Source organism: Drosophila mojavensis, unplaced genomic scaffold (assembly GCF_018153725.1).
Source record: "Drosophila mojavensis isolate 15081-1352.22 unplaced genomic scaffold, ASM1815372v1 contig_36, whole genome shotgun sequence".
NCBI lineage: Eukaryota > Metazoa > Arthropoda > Insecta > Diptera > Drosophilidae > Drosophila > Drosophila mojavensis.
Window position 1 is genome coordinate 6,915,284 of NW_025318858.1, and position 18,332 is coordinate 6,933,615.

An 18,332-nucleotide genomic window follows, 5' to 3' on the forward strand; every position below is an offset into this window, starting at 1 on the left:
AACACAAGACAATACATAATAGCTGTCTCCATATACGAACGACCACAACACCCATTACTGCTCAGTGACCTAAAAACTAACCAACGCACATTAAGCAAACAAAATGGTAAAATAGTAATAGGATGCGATTTAAATGCTAAACATCCATCTTAGAACCTTCCAAATCACAATATCCGACACATAAAGCCACAAGGCATCATATTGCATAACTGGCTACTAAATCGACCAAATCTAATCCAATAATCCCACCAATAGAACCAACCAGACAAAACCAAAAAACAAACTCATCCATTAACTATTTCATATGCTCCACTGATCTACCTATTTTGTCATACAACATATGCCACACAACCAAAGACTTCCCTTCCGACCACTTAGGAATACAAATAAACTTACTTACACCAACGCATAATACAAAACAGCTCAGAAATAGTATACAATTATAACAAAATCAACACGCTTATGTGGAACAACCTAATCCTTCAAAAACTAAGCCCAATACAAAAGGACAGTAACTCAAATAAATCAGAAATAGACTCATATATTAATAATATCGACTATGCCATTAGCTCAGCAATAGAATCACCGAATGCTATACCAAAAATAAAAATATCCCCCACCAAACCCAATCTAACAGTCAAACTCAATACACATTGCATTACACTCATCAGACATAGACAAAACATTAGAAACATACTGCACAGTCGGCTATTACACTTACTCAGTAACAGTAGTAGTAAGTAGTTAGTTAGTTGTAAGTAGTGGTAGTAGAAGGTAGTAGTAAAAAAAAAAAAAAAATAAATAAATAAATAAAATAAAAAATAAAAATTTAAAATTTATTATAAAATAATAATCTAGGTTTTTATCTCCATTAGAGACTTTCCTAAAATATTTATATAATCTAAGCCAGCTTCCAAATATAACACACTTATGAATCTCAAACACAAAAAAACATGTAAACAAAAAGACTCTGGCCTAAAAAGCTTAAAGCGAAAGGCAATACATAATCAAATCCTAAATTAAGAGTTATCTTGTATTAGTCACACAAGAATAAACCTATAACTAAGTACTACAAATTGTTAGTATTAAGATACCATTTTGACAATAAAAAATCAAAATCAAAAACAAATCGGTCCTTTTCAGGACCACAATATTTCTAACAAGGAGATTCTTATTTTCGCTTAAACTACTATTTTCAGATTTTAGTTGATCTCAAAAATAAATCGATCGTCCTACAAACCTTTAGAAAAATGGAAAATATGGATTAATCAAATGATTTTTTTGAATGCGCTTAATTTATTTTTTATGAACTCCTTTTAGAAGCAACAATAGCAACAAGAACAGTAAAGAATATAGATGTTTATTCATTTAAAATTGAGTTAAGAAATAGTAGTTATGAAAGGTGCTCTGTTGTTAACCTGCTCCTTTTTTCGGTTAATGTGTACAGAAGAATATATATAGATTTATTGAACTTACAAAAAAGTTGCATGTTTATAAGGCGTTTGGTTAAATTAAACATTTTCGGTAGTTAGCCAATTGCGTTTCAATTGAGATTTAACTTATTTCTGATTGTGTGTTTTTTTGAAAACATTTTGATATACAAGTAAAAGGATTTTAAATATTTTTTATATTTTCTGCCTTATGTGCCTTGTGTGTCTCATAAGATAAAATAATATTTTAACGCTGATGTCTTTGCGCAAGATAAGTGTATCTGACATGTAATGTTGAATATGATGGTATGAAATGATTATATGTTTGAAGTAAGTAAAGAAAATATTAATATAATATTTGCATTCTAATTTTTTAATTTATATTTATTACTATATTTATAATGTTAAGGAGAAAATTTTATTTTTCGGAACGATTTTTGTTTAGCGTTGGCTCAAAAGTGCGATTGTTTTTAACGGCAAATGGTTTTGTTGAAATCATATTTAATATATAAATCCATTGCGTTTGTTCATATTAATGGTTGCATTTAATTAAGAAATTATTAAATTATTATCTTTTAAATTTATATATTAACATTTTTATTATTATCTTATTAAAAAAATGGTTTTTCTAATATAACTTATTTTGCATTCACACAAACTTCAACTTTGAGGGGCAATAAAAAATCATAAAATTATAAAAATGTAAGTAAAAACTAATTTTATGAACTTTTCAAACATTTCAGAATACAATCTAAAACATATTTAGTGTGGATATAAAATTTAAACTGTTCAAAAAGACAAGTCAATAAAATGGTAATTGTAAACTTTTGCGTATCGTACATTCAATGGTACAAACATTCTCGTTCGGCCTTCCTCCTCGATTCTCATCCAAACGGGTGACCAAATTTCATGGTATTTTCGAATTAAACAATAAGTAAAACGTTGCGTTTTGTTTGTTATAAAGTGAAAAGTAAAGAAGTGAATAATAGAAAATGTCTGATTCAGCAGTTGCAGTATCCGCGTCCCCGGTAACTCCCCAAACAGGCTCAGCTGAGAAGAAGGTGGCTGCTAAAAAGCCTGCATCTGCATCCGCATCTAAGGCAAAGAAAACGGCGGCTCCTCCAACACACCCACCAACTCAGCAAATGGTGGATGCATCGATAAAAAATCTAAAGGAACGTGGAGGCTCATCACTTTTGGCTATTAAGAAATATATCAGTGCCACTTACAAGTGCGATGCCCAGAAACTGGCTCCTTTCATTAAGAAGTACCTGAAGAATTCAGTTGCGAGTGGAAAGTTGATCCAGACAAAAGGGAAGGGTGCATCTGGTTCATTTAAGCTGTCTGCATCGTCCAAAAAGGAGCCCAAGCCAAAGGTATCCTCCATAGAGAAGAAATCTAAGAAGGTAACTGCATCGGCAGCAGCCAAAAAGAAGAGTATATCTGCCACCAAAAAAGTAAAGGGTGCTGCTGATAAGAAGTTATCGAAGGCTGTGGTGACCAAAAAGAGCACCGACAAAAAGAAAGCGGACAAAGCAAAAGTCAAAGATGCAAAGAAATTAGGAACCATTAAAGCGAAGCCCACAACAGCAAAGGCGGCAAAGTCAAGCGCAGCAAAGCCAAAGACTCCGAAACCTAAAACTACAAGTGCTAAGCCTAAAAAGGTTGTCTCGGCAGCATCACCGAAAAAAGCAGCTGCAAAGAAGCCAAAAGCAAAAGCTGCGTCCGCAACAAAGAAGTAATTTCACTTCAAAATTACTCGGCAGGGTAGAAACGAATTTCAAAACTATGAAATTTGCAATTAATCAAAGTCCTTTTCAGGACTACTATTACATATTTCCAAGAGAAAAAATACTTTCATAAACATATCTGTAGGTCAATATAAAAAGAGAGAGCCAATTTAGCCAAAAATTGCTAGATTATTATTTATTTATTTACTTATTGTTAAAAAGAATTTTAAATAACAAGTTTTAAGCCAGAGCAACGGAGGCCTTCAGGCAAGATTATAATTTTCAATGTTTGTTCTCTTTTTTCTTTGATTGTTGTTGTTGTTCTGGTTGGGCTTCATTTCGCTAAACATTTCATTTCATTTCATCATAAACACAAAAGATTTTTGATAGTTGTTCGTTCGAATTATCACGATAATTCATTGAAATATTTAAAATTCTTTGAAAAAAGATTTGTGGCCCTGAAAAGGGCCTTTTGCTTTCGGATGTTCTGCATACATCAAGCCAAGATTTACTTGGAGCTAGTGTACTTGGTTACTGCTTTGGTTCCTTCACTGACAGCGTGCTTGGCCAACTCTCCGGGCAACAGAAGACGGACTGCAGTTTGGATTTCCCGACTGGTAATCGTTGAACGTTTGTTGTAGTGTGCCAAACGAGAGGCCTCAGCAGCAATACGCTCAAAAATGTCGTTCACGAAGCTGTTCATGATGCTCATTGCTTTCGACGAGATTCCAGTGTCAGGATGGACCTGCTTTAGCACTTTGTAAATATAGATAGCATAACTTTCCTTCCTCTTGCGCTTCTTCTTCTTATCATTCTTTGTAATATTCTTCTGGGCCTTGCCAGCCTTTTTGGCTGCCTTTCCACTTGTCTTAGGCGGCATTATTATTATTGTATTATTCACTCAAGTTCACTTTTACTCACTTCCCAAATGTTTGACAGAAAAATTCAGCTTGGTTAACATTTGTAGGATTTTTCGAACAACCTTTTCATGTTTGCGTACAGCACAACTCACCCTCTTCAGCTGAAAAAGTAGGTAGGTAAAAAAGTATAAGTAGACATGATGCGAATGTTGAGCATTCGATTCTTGTTTGTTGAGTGGAGAAGTGTAAAAAAGAAAAAAATAAATATATAATGTCTGGTCGTGGTAAAGGTGGAAAAGTGAAGGGAAAGGCAAAGTCGCGCTCAAACCGCGCTGGCCTGCAGTTTCCCGTTGGTCGTATTCATCGGCTTCTTCGCAAGGGCAACTATGCCGAGCGTGTTGGTGCCGGTGCTCCAGTTTACTTGGCGGCTGTTATGGAATATTTGGCCGCTGAAGTTTTGGAGTTGGCTGGTAATGCAGCCCGCGACAACAAGAAAACCAGAATTATCCCTCGCCATCTGCAATTGGCCATCCGCAACGATGAAGAGTTGAATAAACTCCTTTCGGGCGTCACTATTGCCCAGGGCGGTGTGTTGCCTAACATCCAAGCAGTTCTGTTGCCTAAGAAGACCGAAAAGAAGGCTTAAATTACGAATTAATGCAAATCTAAACCAAAACCAAAACCAAACGTCCTTTTCAGGACGACCAAATATACAAAAGAGATGCGATTTTTCATGTATTAGTCTAAATAAATATACAAATATAATTTAATATAAGAAAAAATTCAAAATAAAACAGTCATTTTTTCATTCACAGTCATTCACAGTCATTAACGTGTCGAAAAGTTGAAATACTGCTGGTCGGCAGTGCTGCCAACTTTTCCGGGCAAGAAAATACTAAAAATTACCCTTTCAAACCTGCTAGAAACGGCTAGATCAAATTCAAGAATAGCCAGAAATATAGCCATTTCAGTTTTTATACCCTGATCCCATTGAAAATTGGAAAATGGGTTATAAAATTATATATTTTCTTGATCAGGGCGACGAGCTAAGTCGATTTAGCCCGGTCCGTCTGTTTGTCCGTATATATGAACGCGTCGATCTAAGAAGACTTGATTTTTTTTAATGGTTTGATTTTTAAAAATGTCAAATTTCCCGCCAGCAGCTAGATTAAAAATTTTCCTGCAATTGACAGTTGAAAAAGGCCAGATCTGGCCGGTAAAAGGCTAAGTTGGCAGCCCTGCTGTTCGGTCTGTATATATTCTTTGAGTGCATAAAATAATATTTTCTGCTAATACGACATCGTACTCTTTCTTGGTCGGATACAAAATATATACATCATTGTTCATCTGTTCCAATATATATTGCAGCTAGACTAGACTAGTAGCGCAAGATAAGTATAAACTTTATTAACGAGAATCGAATAGTTATTGAATTTCATATTTTTCAGCTCTTTTAAGGAAATATATTGGTGGTCCTGAAAAGGACCGATTGTTGTGAAAATAAGTTGCTTGTTTGTACTCGTTTTTTCTTAACCGCCAAAACCGTACAGTGTACGACCTTGCCTCTTCAATGCATAGACAACATCCATGGCTGTGACTGTCTTCCTCTTGGCATGTTCGGTGTATGTGACAGCATCGCGAATAACATTTTCCAAAAAGACCTTAAGAACGCCACGGGTTTCTTCATAGATTAGTCCAGAAATTCGCTTCACGCCACCACGACGAGCTAAACGACGGATAGTAGTGATGTGAAAAAACATCGATGCATCGACAATCGATGTTTTTTTGGCGATGTTTACCGATGTTTTCCGATGTTTTTATTGATACCGATGTTAAGCGATGCACCGATGTTTTTAAGCGATGCATCGATGTTTTCCAAAACGTCGCTGGTTTGATTTTATACATATTTTGCGTATATTGTCGTGTGTTGCCTGAAAGTGCAGTTATACAAACTTAAGCAGCAAATATTGCAATGCCGAAGTAAGTAAATATAGTAACATTACTTATATGTATTTATTTATGTATGTACATATGTACATATATTTATACGACAAAATCAATTGTTTTAGAATAACAACAAAGACGAGTTTTTGCTGGAAGCATTTCGCCAAAATTGATGGCAATAGTGCGAAATGTAATATTTGCGGCAAAACAATCAAAACTGCAGGGAACACTACGAATATGAAAGATCATCTACGCAATGTGCATAAAATAAGGGAAGAAGACCAGACACCTGTGTCTAACAGTGGGACGCCACGACAAGCTTCAATAGCTGCAAGCTTCCAAAATATCACGGATTTTGGAGGAGAAGGACAAAAAACAAAAAAAATAAATGATGCAATTGTTTACATGATCGCAAAGGACATTCAGCCGTTTTCAATTGTTGAAAATGCTGGATTCATTTATTTGATGAATACTGTCGCACCTCGTTATGAAATTCCTTCGCGTTATAAAGTAACCAAATGGCTCGATGAGAAGTACAGTCAAATGAAAGATCTGTGGAGAACAAGGCTGACTGGAAAGAGCATATCCTTAACAATGGACATATGGAGTGACCAAATGTCAATGCGCAGCTATTTAGGGATCACTGCTCATTTTCTCTTGGAGCAGGAAATGTCTTCATTGACAATTGGAGCTATGCAGTTAAGCGAGCGTCACACAGGACCATATCTGAGCGAAATGCTGGAAATCTGTTGCTCAGATTGGAACATTGACAAAAAGCAAGTAACAGCTATTGTCACAGACAATGGTACAAATATTAAAAAAGCTGCTGAGATAACGTTTGGGCCCAAAATTCACCTGCCCTGCTTTGCGCACACGATTAATCTTATTGCTCGCTCGGCCATCCAAAGGGAATCCGTAAATGGATGTATTGCCAAAACTAAATCAATCGTTGCTTTTTTTAACCATAGTGGTGTGGCCAGCGACCATTTAAGGAAAGCAACAGATAAAGTACTTATTCAGGATGTTCCAACGAGATGGAACAGTACATATTATATGATAGAGCGCTTTTTGGAGGTCAAAACGCAAGTGAACGACATTTTACTGAGTATTCCAAATGACCAAATGTTGCTTACCGGAAAGGAATTTGAGCTGTTAAACAATGTGCTTACAATGCTACGCCCCCTTGAGGAAGCAACGAAAATTGTCAGCGGAGACAAATATTGTACGGCCAGTACGGTCATACCCATTGTCAGCATCATCAAAGACAAATTAGAAAAATTAAGTGACAACACACAAGAAGCGAAGGATATGAAGGAGTTCCTGCTTCTCGAAATAGAAAGGCGAATGGGATCGATTGAGCAGGTATATTTCAAATACTCTTAATTGGTAGTTTCGTTAAATATATATTTGTAATGTACTGTTTTAGGTATCGATTCTAGCAATGGCCACGTTGCTTGATACTAGATTTAAAAAATTACATTTTAAAGATCCAGTTGCATGTGCCAATGCACTGATGAAAATTAAATCTATGTTTAAAGAAAATGAAAGCAAAGAGGTCATACCACCGACAACAGGGAACTCGGATTCTTTTTGGAACCACCATCACCAGCTCGCGCAGTGTCACAACCCGAATGTGGATATGGACGTAGAAATAAGCTCTTATCTACGAATACCGCTTACTTCCTTCGAAAGTAATCCAATAACTGTTTGGGAAAGCATGAAATGTACATATCCGAATTTGTACAAAATTGCTATGCAATTTTTGCCGGTGATGGGATCATCCGTTCCCTCTGAACGGGTTTTCTCAGCGGCTTCAAATATTTTGTGCCGTAAAAGAAACAGAATGACACCTGAGCGACTAAGTCGTATTTTGTTACTGCAAAGCATTGACAAAAAATATTTTTTTTAATTGTTTCTTTTTAATATGTAGTTTATAAGTAACATTGAAAGATAAAAAAACTGCTATGAAAGCATACGTTTTTTTTTTTTTTGTTTGTTTAATAATTTTTAATTAACTGCTATGAAAGCATACGTATTTTTTTTTTTTTTTTTTTTGTTGTTTAATAATTTTTAAGATAAGATAAGTCTCATGAATATGAAAAGATTGCTATAAGTTTTTCATTTTTAAGTTAAAAATAATTTAAGTGAAATAATAACGCTATGAAAGCACCTATGAAGAAGCTTTAAAACCCGAAAAAAACGTTTCTTAATAGAATGGGAAAATACATCGATGCATCGAAGTTTTGACCCGATGTATAAACCAAACATCGATGCTTGACAACGAAAACATCTATGGGCATCGACATCGATGTTTTTACTCAAATTTACATCACTAACGGATAGCTGGCTTCGTGATACCCTGGATATTATCACGCAACACTTTGCGATGACGCTTTGCACCTCCTTTACCCAAGCCTTTGCCACCTTTACCACGACCAGTCATTTTTCACTTTTGTTTTTAATATACTAGAGCACTTCACGAATGTCAGCAATAAACTGATCTGTGAACTGCAGAATCACTCCTATTTATACTGAGATATCCGAAAACTTGAGAGAGCACACAAATGCTTGCATCCCGCTCACACACTACCCTTGCAACATTTAGTAGAGTAACACGATCACTATTTGTCGATCACGAATATGTCGATCTCTTTCTAACGCACCACCAGTTTTCTATATAAACCCAGGTGTTTTGGGTTGCGACCATTCAGTTTTAAATTGTGACAGTGTAAGATAGTATTGTGAAACGATGGCTCGTACAAAGCAGACCGCTCGCAAGTCAACTGGTGGCAAGGCTCCTCGTAAGCAGTTGGCTACTAAGGCAGCACGTAAAAGTGCACCAGCTACTGGCGGTGTGAAAAAACCTCATCGCTATCGCCCTGGTACAGTTGCTCTGCGTGAAATTCGTCGTTACCAGAAGAGCACAGAGTTGCTTATTCGCAAGTTGCCGTTCCAGCGTTTAGTCCGTGAAATCGCTCAAGACTTCAAGACTGACCTTCGTTTCCAGAGCTCAGCTGTGATGGCTCTACAGGAAGCTAGCGAAGCCTACTTGGTTGGCCTATTCGAAGATACAAATTTGTGCGCCATCCATGCTAAGCGCGTCACCATTATGCCCAAGGACATTCAACTGGCTAGACGTATCCGTGGCGAGCGCGCATAAATTGCTTCGCTATTCTGTCTTGTATTTATTACAAGCAACATTCAACAAATCGGTCCTTTTCAGGACCACAATATTTCTAACAAGGAGATTCTTATTTTCGCTTAAACTACTATTTTCAGATTTTAGTTGATCTCAAAAAAAAAATCGATCGTCCTACAATATATAAATTGAAAATATATCTCGAATATGATTGAAAACTATTATACGTATAAAGAAAATATTTTATGTTGCCAACGGTTGTACTATTAACAGAACGCTGTTAATTTACATCAACAGAGTGCTGTTAATAACACAGCCGGGCTATGTGGGGGAGGAGCAATCCTGTTAATGGGATCTGGCATTAACATTTTATTTATTTACTTATTTTTACAGAACAATATATATAGCTTTATTGAACTTACAAAAAAGTTGCATTTTTATAAGGCGTTTAGTGTAAATTATACATTTTCAGGAGTTAGCCAATTGCGTTTCAATTGAGATTTAACTTATTTCTGATTGTGTGTTTTTTGAAAACATTTTGATGTACACTTAAGAGATTTTAAATATTTTTTATATTTTCTGCCTTATGTGCCTTGTGTGTCTCATAAGATAAAATAATATTTTAACGCTGATGTATTTCTTTGCGAAAGATAAGTGTATCTGAAATGTAATGTTGAATATGATGGTATGAAATGATTTAATTTTTGAAGTAAGTAAAGAAAATATTAATATAATATTTGCATTCTAATTTTTAAATTTATATTTATTACTATATTTATAATGTTAAGGAGAAAATTTTATTTTTCGGAACGATTTTTGTTTAGCGTTGGCTCAAAAGTGTGACTGTTTTTAACGGCAAATGGTTTTGTTGAAATCATGAAACTCTATTATACGTATAAAAAAATATTTTATTTATTTATTTATTTTTACATAACAATATATATAGATTTATTGATCTTACAAAAAAGTTGCATGTTTATAAGGCGTTTGGTTAAATTAAACATTTTCGGTAGTTAGCCAATTGCGTTTCAATTGAGATTTAACTTATTTCTGATTGTGTGTTTTTTGAAAACATTTTGATGTACACTTAAGAGATTTTAAATATTTTTTATATTTTCTGCCTTATGTGCCTTGTGTGTCTCATAAGATAAAATAATATTTTAACGCTGATGTATTTCTTTGCGAAAGATAAGTGTATCTGAAATGTAATGTTGAATATGATGGTATGAAATGATTTAATTTTTGAAGTAAGTAAAGAAAATATTAATATAATATTTGCATTCTAATTTTTAATTTATATTTATTACTATATTTATAATGTTAAGGAGAAAATTTTATTTTTCGGAACGATTTTTGTTTAGCGTTGGCTCAAAAGTGCGATTGTTTTTAACGGCAAATGGTTTTGTTGAAATCATATTTAATATATAAATCCATTGCGTTTGTTCATATTAATGGTTGCATTTAATTAAGAAATTATTAAATTATTATCTTTTAAATTTATATATTAACATTTTTATTATTATCTTATTAAAAAAATGGTTTTTCTAATATAACTTATTTTGCATTCACACAAACTTCAACTTTGAGGGGCAATAAAAAATCATAAAATTATAAAAATGTAAGTAAAAACTAATTTTATGAACTTTTCAAACATTTCAGAATACAATCTAAAACATATTTAGTGTGGATATAAAATTTAAACTGTTCAAAAAGACAAGTCAATAAAATGGTAATTGTAAACTTTTGCGTATCGTACATTCAATGGTACAAACATTCTCGTTCGGCCTTCCTCCTCGATTCTCATTCAAACGGGTGACCAAATTTCATGGTATTTTCGAATTAAACAATAAGTAAAACGTTGTGTTTTGTTTGTTATAAAGTAAAAAGTAAAGAAGTGAATAATAGAAAATGTCTGATTCAGCAGTTGCAGTATCCGCGTCCCCGGTAACTCCCCAAACAGCCTCAGCTGAGAAGAAGGTGGCTGCTAAAAAGCCTGCATCTGCATCCGCATCTAAGGCAAAGAAAACGGCGGCTCCTCCAACACACCCACCAACTCAGCAAATGGTGGATGCATCGATAAAAAATCTAAAGGAACGTGGAGGCTCATCACTTTTGGCTATTAAGAAATATATCAGTGCCACTTACAAGTGCGATGCCCAGAAACTGGCTCCTTTCATTAAGAAGTACCTGAAGAATTCAGTTGCGAGTGGAAAGTTGATCCAGACAAAAGGGAAGGGTGCATCTGGTTCATTTAAGCTGTCTGCATCGTCCAAAAAGGAGCCCAAGCCAAAGGCATCCTCCATAGAGAAGAAATCTAAGAAGGTAACTGCATCGGCAGCAGCCAAAAAGAAGATATCTGCCACCAAAAAAGTAAAGGGTGCTGCCGATAAGAAGTTATCGAAGGCTGTGGTGACCAAAAAGAGCACCGACAAAAAGAGCACCGACAAAAAGAAAGCGGACAAAGCAAAAGTCAAAGATGCAAAGAAATTAGGAACCATTAAAGCGAAGCCCACAACAGCAAAGGCGGCAAAGTCAAGCGCAGCAAAGCCAAAGACTCCGAAACCTAAAACTACAAGTGCTAAGCCTAAAAAGGTTGTCTCGGCAGCATCACCGAAAAAAGCAGCTGCAAAGAAGCCAAAAGCAAAAGCTGCGTCCGCAACAAAGAAGTAATTTCACTTCGAAATTACTCGGCAGGGTAGAAACGAATTTCAAAACTATGAAATTTGCAATTAATCAAAGTCCTTTTCAGGACTACTATTACATATTTCCAAGAGAAAAAATACTTTCATAAACATATCTGTAGGTCAATATAAAAAGAGAGAGCCAATTTAGCCAAAAATTGCTAGATTATTATTTATTTATTTACTTATTGTTAAAAAGAATTTTAAATAACAAGTTTTAAGCCAGAGCAACGGAGGCCTTCAGGCAAGATTATAATTTTCAATGTTTGTTCTCTTTTTTTCTTTGATTGTTGTTGTTGTTCTGGTTGGGCTTCATTTCGCTAAACATTTCATTTCATTTCATCATAAACACAAAAGATTTTTGATAGTTGTTCGTTCGAATTATCACGATAATTCATTGAAATATTTAAAATTCTTTGAAAAAAGATTTGTGGCCCTGAAAAGGGCCTTTTGCTTTCGGATGTTCTGCATACATCAAGCCAAGATTTACTTGGAGCTAGTGTACTTGGTTACTGCTTTGGTTCCTTCACTGACAGCGTGCTTGGCCAACTCTCCGGGCAACAGAAGACGGACTGCAGTTTGGATTTCCCGACTGGTAATCGTTGAACGTTTGTTGTAGTGTGCCAAACGAGAGGCCTCAGCAGCAATACGCTCAAAAATGTCGTTCACGAAGCTGTTCATGATGCTCATTGCTTTCGACGAGATTCCAGTGTCAGGATGGACCTGCTTTAGCACTTTGTAAATATAGATAGCATAACTTTCCTTCCTCTTGCGCTTCTTCTTCTTATCATTCTTTGTAATATTCTTCTGGGCCTTGCCAGCCTTTTTGGCTGCCTTTCCACTTGTCTTAGGCGGCATTATTATTATTGTATTATTCACTCAAGTTCACTTTTACTCACTTCCCAAATGTTTGACAGAAAAATTCAGCTTGGTTAACATTTGTAGGATTTTTCGAACAACCTTTTCATGTTTGCGTACAGCACAACTCACCCTCTTCAGCTGAAAAAGTAGGTAGGTAAAAAAGTATAAGTAGACATGATGCGAATGTTGAGCATTCGATTCTTGTTTGTTGAGTGGAGAAGTGTAAAAAGAAAAAAATAAATATATAATGTCTGGTCGTGGTAAAGGTGGAAAAGTGAAGGGAAAGGCAAAGTCGCGCTCAAACCGCGCTGGCCTGCAGTTTCCCGTTGGTCGTATTCATCGGCTTCTTCGCAAGGGCAACTATGCCGAGCGTGTTGGTGCCGGTGCTCCAGTTTACTTGGCGGCTGTTATGGAATATTTGGCCGCTGAAGTTTTGGAGTTGGCTGGTAATGCAGCCCGCGACAACAAGAAAACCAGAATTATCCCTCGCCATCTGCAATTGGCCATCCGCAACGATGAAGAGTTGAATAAACTCCTTTCGGGCGTCACTATTGCCCAGGGCGGTGTGTTGCCTAACATCCAAGCAGTTCTGTTGCCTAAGAAGACCGAAAAGAAGGCTTAAATTACGAATTAATGCAAATCTAAACCAAAACCAAAACCAAACGTCCTTTTCAGGACGACCAAATATACAAAAGAGATGCAATTTTTCATGTATTAGTCTAAATAAATATACAAATATAATTTAATATAAGAAAAAATTCAAAATAAAACAGTCATTTTTTCATTCACAGTCATTCACAGTCATTAACGTGTCGAAAAGTTGAAATACTGCTGGTCGGCAGTGCTGCCAACTTTTCCGGGCAAGAAAATACTAAAAATTACCCTTTCAAACCTGCTAGAAACGGCTAGATCAAATTCAAGAATAGCCAGAAATATAGCCATTTCAGTTTTTATACCCTGATCCCATTGAAAATTGGAAAATGGGTTATAAAATTATATATTTTCTTGATCAGGGCGACGAGCTAAGTCGATTTAGCCCGGTCCGTCTGTTTGTCCGTATATATGAACGCGTCGATCTAAGAAGACTTGATTTTTTTTAATGGTTTGATTTTTAAAAATGTCAAATTTCCCGCCAGCAGCTAGATTTAAAATTTTCCTGCAATTGACAGTTGAAAAAGGCCAGATCTGGCCGGTAAAAGGCTAAGTTGGCAGCCCTGCTGTTCGGTCTGTATATATTCTTTGAGTGCATAAAATAATATTTTCTGCTAATACGACATCGTACTCTTTCTTGGTTGGATACAAAATATATACATCATTGTTCATCTGTTCCAATATATATTGCAGCTAGACTAGACTAGTAGCGCAAGATAAGTATAAACTTTATTAACGAGAATCGAATAGTTATTGAATTTCATATTTTTCAGCTCTTTTAAGGAAATATATTGGTGGTCCTGAAAAGGACCGATTGTTGTGAAAATAAGTTGCTTGTTTGTACTCGTTTTTTCTTAACCGCCAAAACCGTACAGTGTACGACCTTGCCTCTTCAATGCATAGACAACATCCATGGCTGTGACTGTCTTCCTCTTGGCATGTTCGGTGTATGTGACAGCATCGCGAATAACATTTTTCAAAAAGACCTTAAGAACGCCACGGGTTTCTTCATAGATTAGTCCAGAAATTCGCTTCACGCCACCACGACGAGCTAAACGACGGATAGCTGGCTTCGTGATACCCTGGATATTATCACGCAACACTTTGCGATGACGCTTTGCACCTCCTTTACCCAAGCCTTTGCCACCTTTACCACGACCAGTCATTTTTCACTTTTGTTTTTAATATACTAGAGCACTTCACGAATGTCAGCAATAAACTGATCTGTGAACTGCAGAATCACTCCTATTTATACTGAGATATCCGAAAACTTGAGAGAGCACACAAATGCTTGCATCCCGCTCACACACTACCCTTGCAACATTTAGTAGAGTAACACGATCACTATTTGTCGATCACGAATATGTCGATCTCTTTCTAACGCACCACCAGTTTTCTATATAATCCCAGGTGTTTTGGGTTGCGACCATTCAGTTTGAAATTGTGACTATACTTGGGAAAAAAAAGAGCTTGAAGGGGAACGGCCACCCCCCCTTTTGTGAAGGGAGTCAACACACTCCAATAATTCCCACCCCCCCACCAATTCCTCGCCAAGAAATTAAAAGAAAAAAAAAAAAAAAAAAAAAAAAAAAAAAAAAAAAAAAAAAAAAAAAAAAAAAAAAAAAAAAAAAAAAAAAAAAAAAAAAAAATTAAAAAAAAAAAAAAATTTAAAAAAAACTAAATTAGGAAAAAAAAAAAGGGGGAAAAAAAAAAAAAAAAAAAAAAAAAAAAAAAAAAAAAAAAAAAAAAAAAAAAAAAAAAAAAAAAAATAAAAGGCATAAGATTAAAGATCAATTATAAATTAACTAATTTAAACAATTGTGACATACTTAGAAAAAAAAAAAAAAAAAAAAAAAAAAAAGTGTAAGATAGTATTGTGAAACGATGGCTCGTACAAAGCAGACCGCTCGTAAGTCAACTGGTGGCAAGGCTCCTCGTAAGCAGTTGGCTACTAAGGCAGCACGTAAAAGTGCACCAGCTACTGGCGGTGTGAAAAAAACCTCATCGCTATCGCCCTGGTACAGTTGCTCTGCGTGAAATTCGTCGTTACCAGAAGAGCACAGAGTTGCTTATTCGCAAGTTGCCGTTCCAGCGTTTAGTCCGTGAAATCGCTCAAGACTTCAAGACTGACCTTCGTTTCCAGAGCTCAGCTGTGATGGCTCTACAGGAAGCTAGCGAAGCCTACTTGGTTGGCCTATTCGAAGATACAAATTTGTGCGCCATCCATGCTAAGCGCGTCACCATTATGCCCAAGGACATTCAACTGGCTAGACGTATCCGTGGCGAGCGCGCATAAATTGCTTCGCTATTCTGTCTTGTATTTATTACAAGCAACATTCAACAAATCGGTCCTTTTCAGGACCACAATATTTCTAACAAGGAGATTCTTATTTTCGCTTAAACTACTATTTTCAGATTTTAGTTGATCTCAAAAATAAATCGATCGTCCTACAATATATAAATTGAAAATATATCTCGAATATGATTGAAAACTATTATACGTATAAAGAAAATATTTTATGTTGCCAACGGTTGTACTATTAACAGAACGCTGTTAATAGTACATGAACAGAGTGCTGTTAATAACACAGCCGGGCTATGTGGGGGAGGAGCAATCCTGTTAATGGGATCTGGCATTAACATTTTATTTATTTACTTATTTTTACAGAACAATATATATAGCTTTATTGAACTTACAAAAAAGTTGCACTTTTATTTGGTGTTTAGTGTAAATTAAACATTTTCAGTAGTTAGCCAATTGCGTTTCAATTGAGATTTAACTTATTTCTGATTGTGTGTTTTTTGAAAACATTTTGATACACAAGTAAAAGGATTTTAAATATTTTTTATATTTTCTGCCTTATGTGCCTTGTGTGTCTCATAAGATAAAATAATATTTTAACGCTGATGTATTTCTTTGCGCAAGATAAGTGTATCTGACATGTAATGTTGAATATGATGGTATGAAATAATTATATGTTTGAATTAAGTAAAGAAAATATTAATATAATATTTGCATTCTAATTTTTAAATTTATATTTATTACTATATTTATAATGTTAAGGAGAAAATTTTATTTTTCGGAACGATTTTTGTTTAGCGTTGGCTCAAAAGTGTGACTGTTTTTAACGGCAAATGGTTTTGTTGAAATCATGAAACTCTATTATACGTATAAAAAAAAATATTTTATTTATTTATTTATTTTTACATAATAATATATATAGATTTATTGAACTTACAAAATAGTTGCATGTTCATAAGGCGTTTGGTTAAATTAAACATTTTCAGTAGTTAGCCAATTGCATTTCAATTGATATCTAACTTATTTCTGATTGTGTGTTTTTTTGAAAACATTTTGATATACAAGTAAAAGGATTTTAAATATTTTTTATATTTTCTGCCTTATGTGCCTTGTGTGTCTCATAAGATAAAATAATATTTTAACGCTGATGTATTTCTTTGCGCAAGATAAGTGTATCTGACATGTAATATTGAATATGATGGTATGAAATGATTATATGTTTGAATTAAGTAAAGAAAATATTAATATAATATTTGCATTCTAATTTTTAAATTTATATTTTTTACTATATTTATAATGTTAAGGAGAAAATTTTATTTTTCTGAACGATTTTTGTTTAGCTTTGGCTCAAAAGTGCGATTGTTTTTAACGGCAAATGGTTTTGTTGAAATCATATTTAATATATAAATCCATTGCGTTTGTTCATATTAATGGTTGCATTTAATTAAGAAATTATTAAATTATTATCTTTTAAATTTATATATTAACATTTTTATTATTATCTTATTAAAAAAATGGTTTTTCCAATATAACTTATTTTGCATTCACACAAACTTCAACTTTGAGGGGCAATAAAAAATCATAAAATTATAAAAATGTAAGTAAAAACTAATTTTATGAACTTTTCAAACATTTCAGAATATAATCTAAAACATATTTAGTGTGGATATAAAATTTAAACTGTTTAAAAAGACAAGTCAATAAAATGGTAATTGTAAACTTTTGCGTATCGTACATTCAATGGTACAAACATTCTCGTTCGACCTTCCTCCCTCGATTCTCATTCAAACGGGTGACCAAATTTCATGGTATTTTCGAATTTAACAATAAGTAAAACGTTGCGGTTTGTTTTTTATAAAGTGAAAAGTAAAGAAGTGAATAATAGAAAATGTCTGATTCCGCAGTTGCAGTATCCGCGTCCCCTGTAACTCCCCAAACAGCCTCAGCTGAGAAGAAGGTGGCTGCTAAAAAGCCTGCATCTGCATCCGCATCTAAGGCAAAGAAAACGGCGGCTCCTCCAACACACCCACCAACTCAGCAAATGGTGGATGCATCGATAAAAAATCTAAAGGAACGTGGAGGCTCATCACTTTTGGCTATTAAGAAATATATCAGTGCCACTTACAAGTGCGATGCCCAGAAACTGGCTCCTTTCATTAAGAAGTACCTGAAGAATTCAGTTGCGAGTGGAAAGTTGATCCAGACAAAAGGGAAGGGTGCATCTGGTTCATTTAAGCTGTCTGCATCGTCCAAAAAGGAGCCCAAGCCAAAGGCATCCTCCATAGAGAAGAAATCTAAGAAGGTAACTGCATCGGCAGCAGCCAAAAAGAAGAGTATATCTGCCACCAAAAAAGTAAAGGGTGCTGCTGATAAGAAGTTATCGAAGGCTGTGCTGACCAAAAAGAGCACCGACAAAAAGAAAGCGGACAAAGCAAAGGTCAAAGATGCAAAGAAAGTAGGAACCATTAAAGCGAAGCCCACAACAGCAAAGGTGGCAAAGTCAAGCGCAGCAAAGCCAAAGACTCCGAAACCTAAAACTACAAGTGCTAAGCCTAAAAAGGTTGTCTCGGCAGCATCACCGAAAAAAGCAGCTGCAAAGAAGCCAAAAAGCAAAAGCTGCGTCCGCAACAAAGAAGTAATTTCACTTCGAAATTACTCGGCAGGGTAGAAGGTAGAAACGAATTTCAAAACTATGAAATTTGCAATTAATCAAAGTCCTTTTCAGGACTACTAT

At 35.0% G+C, this 18,332-nt stretch overlaps 10 protein-coding genes and 1 long non-coding RNA gene across 12 annotated transcripts; 8 read left to right on the top strand and 3 right to left on the bottom strand.

Annotated features, from left to right (window-relative positions):
* Window positions 1-2,345: 2,345 nt before the first annotated feature.
* LOC26527542 (histone H1) lies at window positions 2,346-3,257 on the top strand. The gene has a single exon (XM_015165043.3). The coding sequence runs from the start codon at window positions 2,423-2,425 to the stop codon at window positions 3,170-3,172; it is 750 nt and encodes a 249-aa protein (XP_015020529.2). The 5' UTR covers window positions 2,346-2,422; the 3' UTR covers window positions 3,173-3,257.
* A 361-nt stretch (window positions 3,258-3,618) lies between these two features.
* On the bottom strand, window positions 3,619-4,112 carry LOC6587061 (histone H2B). The gene has a single exon (XM_002012610.4). It carries the CDS (start codon window positions 4,038-4,040, stop codon window positions 3,669-3,671), a length of 372 nt encoding a protein of 123 aa, XP_002012646.1. The 5' UTR covers window positions 4,041-4,112; the 3' UTR covers window positions 3,619-3,668.
* A 141-nt stretch (window positions 4,113-4,253) lies between these two features.
* Window positions 4,254-4,725, top strand: LOC6587060 (histone H2A). The gene has a single exon (XM_002012611.4). It carries the CDS (start codon window positions 4,292-4,294, stop codon window positions 4,664-4,666), a length of 375 nt encoding a protein of 124 aa, XP_002012647.1. The 5' UTR covers window positions 4,254-4,291; the 3' UTR covers window positions 4,667-4,725.
* A 407-nt stretch (window positions 4,726-5,132) lies between these two features.
* LOC122757149 lies at window positions 5,133-5,588 on the top strand. The gene is made up of 2 exons (XR_006357061.1): window positions 5,133-5,268; window positions 5,389-5,588. It is a non-coding gene; the product is annotated as an uncharacterized LOC122757149 (long non-coding RNA).
* A 173-nt stretch (window positions 5,589-5,761) lies between these two features.
* Window positions 5,762-7,947, top strand: LOC116804062 (zinc finger BED domain-containing protein 4-like). Of its 2 annotated transcripts, XM_032729704.2 has the most exons (3): window positions 5,762-6,000; window positions 6,090-7,326; window positions 7,391-7,947. In XM_032729704.2, the coding sequence occupies exons 1-3, from the start codon at window positions 5,993-5,995 to the stop codon at window positions 7,871-7,873; spliced, it is 1,728 nt and encodes a 575-aa protein (XP_032585595.1). In that variant the 5' UTR covers window positions 5,762-5,992; the 3' UTR covers window positions 7,874-7,947. The 2 variants fall into 2 exon arrangements, with proteins under 2 accessions (XP_032585595.1, XP_043864468.1); XM_044008533.1 differs by having other exon boundaries at window positions 5,762-7,326.
* A 3,015-nt stretch (window positions 7,948-10,962) lies between these two features.
* On the top strand, window positions 10,963-11,854 carry LOC26528678 (histone H1). Its single transcript, XM_015160141.3, has one exon. It carries the CDS (start codon window positions 11,012-11,014, stop codon window positions 11,771-11,773), a length of 762 nt encoding a protein of 253 aa, XP_015015627.2. The 5' UTR covers window positions 10,963-11,011; the 3' UTR covers window positions 11,774-11,854.
* Window positions 11,855-12,220: 366 nt separating this feature from the next.
* Window positions 12,221-12,714, bottom strand: LOC6587111 (histone H2B). Its single transcript, XM_002012656.4, has one exon. It carries the CDS (start codon window positions 12,640-12,642, stop codon window positions 12,271-12,273), a length of 372 nt encoding a protein of 123 aa, XP_002012692.4. The 5' UTR covers window positions 12,643-12,714; the 3' UTR covers window positions 12,221-12,270.
* Window positions 12,715-12,838: 124 nt separating this feature from the next.
* On the top strand, window positions 12,839-13,326 carry LOC6577012 (histone H2A). Its single transcript, XM_002002952.4, has one exon. It carries the CDS (start codon window positions 12,893-12,895, stop codon window positions 13,265-13,267), a length of 375 nt encoding a protein of 124 aa, XP_002002988.1. The 5' UTR covers window positions 12,839-12,892; the 3' UTR covers window positions 13,268-13,326.
* Window positions 13,327-14,090: 764 nt separating this feature from the next.
* Window positions 14,091-14,527, bottom strand: LOC122757148 (histone H4-like). The gene has a single exon (XM_044008542.1). The coding sequence runs from the start codon at window positions 14,460-14,462 to the stop codon at window positions 14,151-14,153; it is 312 nt and encodes a 103-aa protein (XP_043864477.1). The 5' UTR covers window positions 14,463-14,527; the 3' UTR covers window positions 14,091-14,150.
* A 635-nt stretch (window positions 14,528-15,162) lies between these two features.
* On the top strand, window positions 15,163-15,657 carry LOC122757143 (histone H3-like). Its single transcript, XM_044008537.1, is given in 2 exon segments — window positions 15,163-15,288; window positions 15,290-15,657. Coding segments are annotated over 2 exon segments (411 nt in total). The 5' UTR covers window positions 15,163-15,180; the 3' UTR covers window positions 15,593-15,657.
* Window positions 15,658-17,423: 1,766 nt separating this feature from the next.
* On the top strand, window positions 17,424-18,323 carry LOC122757142 (histone H1-like). Its single transcript, XM_044008535.1, has one exon. The coding sequence runs from the start codon at window positions 17,487-17,489 to the stop codon at window positions 18,264-18,266; it is 780 nt and encodes a 259-aa protein (XP_043864470.1). The 5' UTR covers window positions 17,424-17,486; the 3' UTR covers window positions 18,267-18,323.
* Window positions 18,324-18,332: the final 9 nt, after the last annotated feature.